The sequence below is a fragment of the Rhinopithecus bieti genome, unplaced genomic scaffold (genome assembly GCF_001698545.2).
Source record: "Rhinopithecus bieti isolate Rb0 unplaced genomic scaffold, ASM169854v2 scaffold_43555, whole genome shotgun sequence".
Lineage (NCBI taxonomy): Eukaryota > Metazoa > Chordata > Mammalia > Primates > Cercopithecidae > Rhinopithecus > Rhinopithecus bieti.
Genome location: NW_016817848.1, coordinates 88215 through 100420, shown reverse-complemented (window position 1 = coordinate 100420; position 12206 = coordinate 88215). Strand labels below are relative to the sequence as shown.

Sequence of the window (12206 nt, the reverse complement as noted above, 5' to 3'; positions counted from 1 at the left end):
TTTTTGAGACAGAGTCTCACTCTGACACCCAGGCTGGAGTGCAGTGGTGTGATCTTGGCTCACTGCAATCTCCACCTCCTGGGTTCAAGCGATTCTCCTGTCTCAGTCTCCTGAGTAGCTGGGACAACAGGCCTGCACCACCATGCCTGGCTAATTTTTGTATTTTTTTAGCAAAGACAGGGTTTCACCATGTTGGCCAGGCTGGTCTCAATCTCCTGACCTCAAGTGATCTGCCCACCTCAGCCTCCCAAAGTGATGGGATTACAGGTGTGAGCCACTGCGCCCAGCCTGTTTTTGAGTATTTTTGATCTGCACTTGGTTGAATCTGCAGATGCAGAGCCCACAGAAAGGGAGGGCTGACTCTATATATCTTTACCCTCTCCCTAAACAGAATTTTGAAACTCCTACTCCCTACTGCTAAGATATCATCTAGTATTATGGTTCCATCTTTTTCAAAACCTCAAATTATCCATTATTATTATTGTTTTGTAAGTCAACTTTTTTAGATTGACCTACAGTATCTGTGCTCATCATTTGTTCTGGTATCTCAGATTTTCTATCCAGGATAATTTTTTTTCTTCCTGAAGTACATCCTTTAGAATTTCCTTTAGAAATCAACCAGCTCAAATTATTTTCTGAAGTTTTTTTATTTTTTCCTTTTCTTTGAAAGGTAGTTTCATTAAACACAGTTATTTTTCTCTCAGCATACTGAAACTTTTATTCCATTGTTCTCTGGCTTTTATGGTTGCAACTGAGAAGTCTGCTGTAAGGCTAATTATTTATTCTTTGTAGTGATTTGCATTTTCTCTCTGGTTGACAAAAGAAGAATTGAATATCTTTGCCTAGTTTTATAGTATGTGTCTGTGGTAATTGTTAACTAGTCACTCTTAAAATATTGCCTCCTCTCCTCTCCTGTGGGGCTTGGATTCTACAGAGTTTCCATTCCATCTGCCATGTGTCTTAACCTCCTGAGATTTAGATTAAGCTTCTCTCATGTTAGATTTATATAAATGCCCCATGGATGTGTCATTTCTGGTCTTCACTCTGACTCTTCACTCATCTTGTCCCTTCTTCTCCCTCACATCTCATTACCACTCCTCACTGCTTACACAGAATCTATCCGACCTTCAAGGCCCACCTCACATTCCCGTTCAGTGCCTCCACAGAGCCTTCCCTGATTTCTCAACCTCTTCCTTGTTTATTTCACAGCATTTACCATCCTTTGCATGAGACAACATGGTATAGAACAGAGACAGCACTGGACTTGGAGTCCGAGGACCTGTGTTCAAATCTGCCTCCACCACTCAATAGATTCTCTGTGACTATTAAGCTCTGTGATTTTGGGTGAATCCCTTCTTTTCCTGACATTCAGTGTCCTCAGTTGTGAACTGGTGATGAGGGTTGGTAGGAAGACCAAAGGAGAAGGGTCACAGAGGCCCCAGATGGTGCCCAGTGCTGGCTGTGACATAAGCATCTCACAGGAGCTTCAGTGTGTCCTTTTACCTCTATGCCTCAAAATGGAAGCCATTTCTGGGAGGGTAGGGGTCAGAGAGCCAGATATCAATGGTACACTGTGAAATGTAGCCATGAAGCAATTCTTAAGTGAGGAAGCCCTCACTGAGCTGAAATCCTTGGCTCTGAACCATAATCCTTAAATCCATATTCTACACTTGAACATTCTTGTGTCTTTCTTCTGTATAGGAAACATCAGTGGCTGTCCACTGCCTTCAGAATTAATCCTTTCAGTAGTATGGAGAGCCCTTTGGAGCTTGACTGCTGTCTCTCCTACACCTCTGGCCACTGCCCAGCTCCCACCTAACCCCCCGCTCCAGCCACAACGAGCCATGTGCTAATGACTTTTGCAATCTTCCCTCCTTGCCTTGCTCACTCTTGTCCCTTTCTGGACTCAGTCTAAACCATCACTTCTGCCCCTGGGCTCCAGAACTGGGTGGTGTGCCTCCCCTAGGTACAGCCACAGTGCCTGATTCAACAGCTTATGTGGCCTTTATCACCATTGCTCACAGGTAAGCCTTTTATGTTTATATTAAAAAATTCCCATCAGTCTTCATTTCTGTCCAGAGTCAGAGCTTCTGGAAGGCAAGAACTGTTTCTCATTCACTGCTGACTCCCAGGTGCCCAGCTTGGGGCCCGGTTTCTAGATGACACTTCATACATATTTATTAAAGGGAGGAAGGAGAAAAGGAAGAAAAGGAAGGAAGTGGGGAAAGAGAGAAAATGTTCCTGAAAACTATAGGAGAAACAATGTTTACCATTGTCTGGGAATGAGAACTGGCTCAGAATCAATCTTCAGTTGCATTCTCCAATATTCATTCTAAAATTGTCACCCTGGAGTGTTGGCTGGTTAGGCTGCATCCCTTAGCCAGGCCCACTCATTAGTAGAGTGAGAAAGTTTCAAGGACTCTGACAGTATGCTAGCTCCCTAGCTGGAAGGGGTGAGGTGGGGCCCTCCCCTGTTTCCTCAGCTAGGAGGTTGTAGAGTGCTCAGAAGAAGCAGAGGTGGGTGATGATTCATGCTTATTTCCCAGACACTCTGCAGTTGGCTGAGAGGCAATCCAGGGGGAGAGAGAGATGAGAGGGTGATGTGGTTTGGCTGTGTCCCCACCCAAATTTCATCTTGAATTGCCACGTGTTCAGGAGGGACCCAGTGGGAGGTAACTGAATAATGGAAGCAGGTCTTTCCTGTGCTATTCTCGTGATAGCAAATAAGTCTTATGAGATCTGACGGTATTATAAGGGGGAGGTTCCCTACAGAAGCTCCTCTCTTTGCCTGCTGCTGTCCACGTAAGATGTGAGTTCCTCCTTGCCTTCCGCCATGATTGTGAGGCCTCCCCAGCCATGTGGAACTGTAAGTTCGATAAGCTTTTTTAGTTTGACTAGTCTCAGATATGTCTTTATCGGGGGTGTGAAAACGGACTCATACAGAGGGCAAAGTGAATGGGGAAGGGAAACATAGCTTCTCCTTGCAAGCATCCTACACTAATTCTCTTGAGGGGTTGGGTTTTCTGTGGAATGCTGTTTGCTATCCTGAACTATGAGGTTATATTACCTTTGGCTTTGTGCCAAATTGCAATTTTGATTTCTAGGCAAATGTGTTAGGCCATTCTTGCATTGCTATAAATAAATACTCGGCCGGGCACGGTGGCTCATGCCTGTAATCCCAGCACTTTGGGAGGCTGAGGCAGGTGGATCATGAGGTCAGGAGTTTGAGACCAGCTTGACTAACATGGTGAAACTCGGTCTCTACAAAAAATACAAAAATTAGCCAGGCATGGTGGTGCACGCCTGTAATCCCAGCTACTCAGGAGCCTAAGGCAGGAGAATTGCTTGAACCTGGGAGGCGGAGGTTGCAGTGAGTCGAGATCGCGCCACTACACCCCAGCCTGGGTGACGGAGAGAGACTCTGTCTCAAAAAAAAAAAAACAAAAAAAAGAAATACCCAAGACTGGGTAATTTATTAATATATAGAAAAGAGTTTTAATAGGCTCCCAGTTCTATAGGCTGTACAGGAAGTATGGCCCTAGCATCAGCTTGGCTTCCAGTGAAGCCTCAGGAAGCTTCCAATCCATGGTGGAAGGCAAAGGAGAAGCCGGCATATCACATGGCGAGAGGGGGAGCAAGAGAGAGAGAGTGAGGGGGAAGATCCTATAGACTTTTAAACAACCAGATCTCACAAGAAGTCACTCACTATCCTGAGGATAGCATCAAGGGGATGGTGCTAAACCATTTATGAGAAATCATCTCCCACTAGCCCCACCTCCAACACTGCAGATTACAATTCAACATGAGATTTAGAGAGGACACACATCCAAACTATATCAGCAATATCAAAGAGGAGGCAGAATTCACAGAGACCTGGACAGTCTCCCAGAAATGGCCCGGCTAAGTTTATGGCACAGGCTGGGGCCCCCTAGGAGGAAGTCACCTTCAGCAGCCCATGTTTGAGAGAATTGACTGTGTGTGTGTCGGGTTGTGGGGCGCGGAGGACACAGCCTGACAGTCCTATGACCATTGCAGCTACCAGCACCAGGCAGTCTGCAACACTGACACATGTGTAGAATAGTTAGTGCATCCAGTGCAGCTAGTTATATTGTATTATTTATTTTTTGTGATTTTTAAGCACTGTACTAAACATGTTCATGCATTAACTTATTAATTCTCAAACAGCCTTAAGATGTAGCTGTTATATCACTACCACTTAATAGATGGGACATCAAACTTGGTTTCAGAGAGGTTGAAGTCACCTGCTCTTAAGACCACCCATGGAATAAGTCCCTGGGCTATGATTTGTGTCCGTGCTCTTGATCACTGTTCCAGAATCCCTGCCAATGTCCCAGGCATGGAGGATGTAAAGATGAGGTGTCTGTGTCTGTCAGGTCTTCCTTGAAGCAGAAGAGGAAGAGATTGATTGGAGGAAATGCCTGTGAAAGACAAAGAGGGGGAGGGTGTGGGAGAAGGTAGGGAGAGTCTTCAGAACATGGTACACATCTGACACCTGTGGAGGGAGAGAGGGAAGAAGGATGACTGGTGAGGGAGCCTGCTCCTGGAGTGCAGCTCAGAGAACAATCTTGGCCAGGCTGATTGAGAGCCCCAGAGCAAAGACTGCCTGCTCGAGGAGTCCTGCCTTGGGTAGGAATGGTGGCTCTAGCACCCCTGTGCCCTGCCCTTGGCTGGAAGCACCCTGCGGAGAGCATGAACCCATGGAGGATCCTGAAGGGCACGATGCTGCTCCCAGCAACGGGTCTCTGTCTTGGAGGGAGGCCTGGGCAGCTTGTTCCCATGGCAGCCACAGGCCCCAGCCTTGAGCTGCTCACAGCCTATTTACTAATCTACTGTAAGGTTTTGGCAGGATGTTACAAAAACCCAAATATGGGATATCCAAGAGAATCTCCTGGGAGATAAAGGATTTCCTGGTCAGCTGAGCAGGCTGCACACTGAGCAGGGGGACCTGAGGGTTGGGGATAGTTGGGGAGAGCAGAGGATTGATGTGCAGGCACCGCCTTTCTCAGTCAAGCTGTAGGCTTTGTGGGTTTGGCCCAGAGAAGCATGTTTTTCTAATTCAATTACTCAGAAGGTCATCTTTTCCTAACTTGCACAAAGGTAGAGTGTAGGCTGCCCATAGCCCATGATTCTGGGGAGAGAAGAGGATGGGGCTTTCGGTGAGGAGTCAGGGTCAGCTGGAGTGTAGGGGGCTGGGATGTGGCCTCAGTCCAAAGTTGGCTTGTGGGGAGCAGCCAGTACCGAACAGTGCGATGAGCCCAGAGGGGTAGGTTCAGGCGGGGCATAGAGCCTGCTGTCTGCTGTGCCTGAGCCTGGGCTCTGCTGGAAGTCGGGGGAAGCTGCTCAAGGGTATTAGGTGGGTGAGACACATGACATTGTCACTTTGGTGTTACTGGTCATTTTGGCATGTTAAAAAGTCAAGTCTCCAAAATAACATGTGTTGGCAAGTGTTGGAGGAAAGAGACCCTTTGCACATTCTCTTAAAGTATGAAAATACTTAAAAATTAAAAATTAAAATAGAGGCCGGGGGCGGTGGCTCAAGCCTGTAATCCTAGCAGTTTGCGAGGCCGAGACGGGTGGATCACGAGGTCAGGAGATCGAGACCATCCTGGCTAACATGGTGAAACCCCGTCTCTACTAAAAAATACAAAAAACTAGCTGGGCGAGGTGGCGGCGCCTGTAGTCCCAGCAACTCGGGAGGCTGAGGCAGGAGAATGGCGGGAACCCGGGAGGCGGAGCTTACAGTGGGCTGAGATCCGGCCACTGCAGTCCAGCCTGGGCGACAGAGCGAGACTCTGTCTCAAAAAAAAAAAAAAAAAAAAAAATTAAAATAGAAGTACCCCATCATCTCAGCAACCCCATTACTGGATATTTATCCAAAGGATATGAGATCAGTGTGTCAAAGACATATCTATACTGCCATGTTGATTGAAGCATTATTCATAATAGCCAAGATAGGGAATCAAGGGAAGTATTTGTTTATTTATTTATTTTGAAATAGGGCCTTACTCTGTTGTCCACTAAGTGGACATGATCGTAGCTCACTGTAGCCTTGAATTCCCAGGCTCATGTGATTCTCTCACCTCAGCCTCCTGAGTAGCTGGGACCACAGGCATGTGCCACCATGCCCAGCTAATTTTTAAAATTTTTGTAGATTCAGGGCCTTGCTATGTTGCGCAGGCTGGTTTTTAATTCCTGGGCTCAAGCGATCCTCCCACCTTGGCCTCCTAAAGTGCTGGTATTATAGGCATGAACCACCACACCAGGCCCAACCTAAGTGTCTATTAATAGTTGAATGGGTAAAGAGATGTGGTATATGTGCACAATGGAATAGTATTTGGCCTTTAAAAAGAATGAAATCCTGTCATTTGTGACGACATGGATGAACCTAGAGGACATTATGCTAAGTGAAGTAAGTCAGGCACAGAAAGACAACTACCTCGGCCCAGCGCGGTGGCTCAAGCCTGTAATTCCAGCACTTTGGGAGGCTGAGATGGGCGGATCACGAGGTCAGGAGATTGAGACCATCCTGGCTAACATGGTGAAACCCCGTCTCTACTAAAAAATACAAAAAACTAGCCGGGCGAGGTGGCAGGCGCCTGTAGTCCCAGCTTCCTCGGGAGGCTGAGGCAGGAGAATGGTGTAAACCCGGGAGGCAGAGCTTGCAGTGAGCTGAGATCCGGCCACTACACTCCAGCCTGGGCGACAGAGCGAGACTCCGTCTCAAAAAAAAAGAAAGAAAGACAACTACCTCATGATCTCACTTATATGTGGAATCTAAAAACATTGAACTTCCAGAAGCAGAAAGTGGAATGGTGGTTACCAGGGGCTGGGAGAGGCAGGCACTGGGGAGATGTTGGTCAAAGGACATAAAATTTCATTTAGACAGAAGGAATAAGTTCAAGAGATCTATTGTACAGCATGGTAACTACAATTAATGATATATTGTATACTTGAAAATCACCAGGACAGTTTTTGTTTGTTTGTTTGAGGCAGGATCTTGCTCTGTCACCCAATCTAGAGTGCAGTGGTATGATCACAGATCACTGCAGCCTTGAACTCCTGAGTGTAAATGGTCCTCTTGCCTCAGCCTCCCAAGTGGGTGTGCATCATCATGCCCAAATTATTTTTAAATTTTCTGTGGAGATGGTTGTCTCCACAAAAAGTGTGGAGACAACAACTATGACTATGTTGCCCAGGCTGGTCTTGAACACTGGGCTCAATTGATCCTGCCACCTCAGTCTCCCAAAGTGCTGAGATTATAGGCATGAGCCATTGTACCCAGCCAAGAGGGTAGATTTTTAAGTGTCTTCACCACAAAAAGTAAGTATGTGAGGTAATGTATATGTTAATCTTAAGTAGATTGATTTAGCCACCCCACAGTGCATACATATATCAAAATGTCATGTATACCATAAATATGTACAATTTTTATTTATCAATGAGAAAGTAATAAACATTGCAATAAAGACACTCGTTTAAAAGAAAAAAAAAGTTGAATTGTATTTAATTTGACTGTAGTCTTTCACCCTAGTAACACTCCCCTCCTCTCCAACCCTAGCCCTATCTGTGCCTCAGCTTGAGGTGCTTGGGGTGGGGATGAGGGTGACGTCTTCTGGTCCTTCTTCCTCAGAGGCCCTGGCCCTGCCTCTAGCTCCCCTTACTTATCTCCCTGCTGCAGCCTCTTTTAGGGCCCAGGTGTTCTGGTGTTGGGGCAGGGAGGTAGATGAAGGACAGTGCAGGGAGGTAGGTGAAGGAAGTTTTGAAGGATCCTGGACTTTCCCTTTTGGTCCTCTTTTGGCTGTCACAGCTTTTCTGTATGAAGCCCCCAAGGCCTTTTGGAGGGCAGCACTGGGGTGCATCCTCCATCTTGCATGGGGCACTGTTTATTTTTCAGGCACCCTGTGGTGACAGGGCTTCTCACTTCCCTCCTTCTCTTACTCTTCCTCCTTTTCTGCTTCTAGAGCTTGACTGGGAAGGGGTGGGTGGCTTAGATGCCTCTTGCTGTAAGTCCTGGTCAAGGAGGAAATAGGTGACCCCTGATTGCACCAACTGTCTTTAAAGGGTAGATCATTTGGCAGTGTGGTTGCCTCTGTGTCCTCTGCCTTGGGCCCAAGGGAAGTCTCGAGTGTGCCCTGTGAGGCCAGAGATTGATGGGAGGGGAGCCTGACTGTGACTGGCTCGGGAGTGGCATTGGGTACTGGGGAGAAGTCACAGGTGTACAGAGCCTCTCAGGGTCGTGGAGATAGGCAGCTCGGCCACTCTATCCCCATGCCTATCACTGACAGTGTGGAAAGGGTAAGTCCATGGGTAAGCAAAGGGACAATGTGTTGCAATTCACCTCTCCTCCAGAATAACAGGTGAGAACAGGATTCAGCATCTCCACAGCTATTCTCCATGTATGAAATGAGTTTGAGTCCTTTATTCAACTTGAAAGTCATAACATATCTTTTAAGTATTTGGGTTATGATCATCTAAATGTCAAAGGACATTGGAGATGTTGAGGGCTTGGCTGAAAATTCCATAGCCAGGTTGGCAGAGGTCAGGGGTGGGCGTAACCCAGGTCTTCTGGCTTCCCCTCCTCTTCCCACCTACCTGCCTCTGGAACCTGCTCTACATCACCCCTCTTACATCACCCGATAACAGCAGCTCCCTCAGAGCATTTCAGGGGATTGCTACCAGCGTATCAACGACTCCAAGGCCAACTACACTTCCAAACTGTGATGAAACCACATTGTGTAGGACTGCAAGTCCTTAGAAAGTTTTGATCTTTGAGCTGAAGTGAAGCTCGATTCTATACCCCTATTAAAAAACTTTTTGCCTGGTGTTCACAGGTATTTGGAAGAAGTCTTTTTAGTTTTAAGGGAAAACCCTGTTTTTAGGTGCTCATTTATGGTGCTAGAGAAATAAGTGAGTTAGTCATCAGCAGCCATTCTGGACTAGTCTTTAAAGCAGGCCTCTTAAGGCTTTTCACAAGCCTGTTGACTTATGTTTATAATCAATAATGCTATAATCACAGCTCACTACTAATTCGTTGCTTACCCAATTAATCCAAATCAGCATGGCTCAATGTGGAGGAAAGCACGCTTAATTCAGGTCCTAGTAGAAACTCTGCCCCCAAGCTCATGGCGGTGGTGCTGGGCCAAGATGCCCTCTCTTTGGAAGGAGGCATGTGCTTGGCCAGCCCTTGGGGCTGTTTCCTTCCTGGCACCCTGGACTGTGTGGATGGCATGTGCACCGAGCCCCAGGGTGAGGGGCAGGGAGGAGTGGAGGATCATGGGGAGGCAGTTGCAGAACCTGCTGTGTTTTTTTTTTTGTTTTTTTGTTTTTCCTATTTTAAATCAGGAATTATTAGCCGAGAAGATGCAGAAGATCTCCTGGAGAACATGACTGAGGGAGCGTTCCTGGTCCGGGTCAGTGAGAAAATCTGGGGTTACACCCTCTCCTACCGCTTGCAGAAAGGGTTCAAGCACTTTCTTGTGGATGCCTCTGGAGATTTTTACAGCTTCCTGGGTGTGGACCCCAATCGTCATGCAACGCTCACGGATCTCGTTGATTTCCATAAGGTATCCCTCATAGGGATACTAATCCGGGCGGGTGGTGGGGGCGAAACTGGTGGAAACTCGAGCTGAAGAGAGAGCTAGAGCAAGAGAAGCAAGGCTGCTGGCTCTGGGCTGTGGGGCTGGAAGGTCTCAGAGATGTAGAGCAGTAGGGCAGAAGAGACCAGAGGTTGTTCCCACCAGGCCCTAGGGCCCACTGTTCTGCTCTCTGCTTCACTCTCTGGGGCATGCGGGCACCTCTTGCCCTGGTCCTCAGGCCTCTTCTCACCTTGGTTACCTGAGTGCTCCCTCCTATTAACACAAGGACTGGATGATCATCCCTTTCTCGAAGCCTGGGTCTCATCTCCAACTCATTCCCTAGAACGTCTCTCATGAAGACCTCCAAGCCAGGCCTTTAGCAGCTTCTGAGAGTTAGCAGAAGTGTAGTAGGCAACACTGTGATTAGAGAAGCTTTTCCAGTGGTGGAGTTACCGCGTCCCTTATTTGGACTCCAGCTTAACCACTTACTTAGTATATGTGTGACCTTTAGCCAGCACCTTAGGCTCACCAAGCATAAGTGTCCTAGCCAGTCAAATGGATGTAAATAATACTTTAGCTCAGACCCTGTGAACATTAAATGAAGTCAAGTACATAGCAGCACTTTGTGACTGTGAAGTGCTTATGGAAAGTGTTGTTTCTCAGCATTCTTTTTGTTATTTGTCCTCCCGCCATGGACCCTATACTGGGAAAGATGTTGTCTTCCAAGCAGTGTATGTAGTAAGAAGCAACGTTTATGTTCGTGTGGCGGTTGGCATTATTAGTAACTGGGAGAAAGCCAGAGGTGGAATTCAGTGACCTGGAAGGGCAGGACGAAGGATTCCGAGGGGCAGAGTGGTGGTAGCTCAGGCGTCCGACATCTAACCAAGTTTTGCGGGTGTAGATCGTTTCACAGAATGACTTGACGGTCTCACTGGGGTTTTGCTATAATAGGGACTCTTAGGTTTGTATTGCTTTCTCTTCGTCTCTTCATGGAGGTCCCTAGAACTTCAGGGACAGCCCTGGACCTTATGAATAATACCCATGGAGAATCACCCATTCATAGATACTCGGGCACTGGGTGTGGAGTACTGCCTGGAAACTGGACTAACCAGGATCAAGGTCGATGTCTACGTGTTGGGAAGAGCCTTCTAACAAACAGAGGAAAGAGAAAGGGAGGGGATGTGAGGACATTGGCACGTTCTCTGTGTCAAGCACTGACCCTGTTGCTCTGCATCCATGCTCTTATTTAATCTTACCAATAGATCTGTGAGGGAGGCATCTTTTTATTTATTTATTTTATTTCTTATACTTTAAGTTTTAGGATACATGTGCAGAACATGCAGGTTTGTTACATAGGTATACATGTGCCATGTAGGTTTGCTGCACCCATTAACTCGTCATTTACATTAGATATTTCTCCTAATGCTATCCCTACCCCTGCCACCCACCCCACAACAGGCTCCGGTGTGTAAGGTTCCCCACCCTGTGTCCAAGTGTTCTCATTGTTCAGTTCCCACCTATGAGTGAGAACATGCGGTGTTTGGTTTTCTGTCCTTGTGATAGTTTGTTGAGAATGATGATTTCCGGCTTTATCCATATCCCTGCAAAGTAAATGAACTCATCCTTTTTTATGGTTGCATAGTATTCCATGGTGTATATGTGCCACATTTTCTTAATATAGTCTATCATTGATGTACATTTGGGTTGGTTCCAAGTCTTTGCTATTGTTGAATAGTGCTGCAATAAACATACATGTGCATGTGTCTTTATAGTAGCATGATTTATAGTCCTTTGGGTATATACCCAGTAATAGGATTGCTGGGTCAAATGGTATTTCTAGTTCTAGATCCCAGAGGAACTGGCACACTGTCTTCCACAATGGTTGAACTAGTTTACACTACCACCAACAGTGTAGAAGCGTTCCTATTTCTCCACATCCTCTCCAGCATCTGTTGTTTCCTGACTTTTTAGTGATCACCATTCTAACTGGTGTGAGATGGTATCTCATTGTGGTTTTGATTTGCATTTCTCTGATGACCAGTGATGATGAGCATTTTTTTCATGTGTCTGCTGGCCAAATAAATGTCTTCTTTTGAGAAGTGTCTGTTCATATCCTTTGCCCACTTTTTGATGGGGTTGTTGTTTTCTTGTAAATTTGTTTAAGTTCTTTGTGGATTCTGGATATTAGCCATTTGTCAGATGGGTAGATTGTAAAATTTTTCTCCCATTCTGTAGGTTGTCTGTTAACTCTGATGGTAGTTTTTTTTGCTATGCAGATGCTCTTTAGTTTAATTAGATCCCGTTTGTCTATTTCGGCTTTTGGTGCCATTGCTTTTGGTGTTTTAGTTATGAAGTCCTTGCCCATGCCTATGTCCTGAATGGTTTTGCCTAGCTTTTCTTCTAGAGTTTTTATGGTTTTAGGTCTAACGTTTAAGTCTTTAATCCATCTTGAATTAATTTTTATGTAAGGTGTAAGGAAGGGATCCAGTTTTAGCTTTCTACATATGGCTAGCCAGTTTTCCCAGCACCATTTATTAAATAGGGAATCCTTTCCCCATTTCTTGTTTTTGTCAGGTTTGTCAAAGATCAGATGGTTGTAGATGTGTGGTA

The 12206-nt window shown here is 46.2% G+C and overlaps 1 protein-coding gene across 3 annotated transcripts in view; it reads left to right on the top strand.

Annotated features, from left to right (window-relative positions):
• SH2D4B (SH2 domain containing 4B) overlaps positions 1-12206 on the top strand; it is a 115980-nt gene that overhangs the window by 95428 nt on the left and 8346 nt on the right. For all 3 annotated transcript variants that reach the window (XM_017856242.1, XM_017856240.1, XM_017856243.1), the window contains exon 7: positions 9364-9584. In XM_017856242.1, the coding sequence (XP_017711731.1) occupies positions 9364-9584 (221 nt within the window). The remainder of the gene's footprint in view (positions 1-9363; positions 9585-12206) is intronic.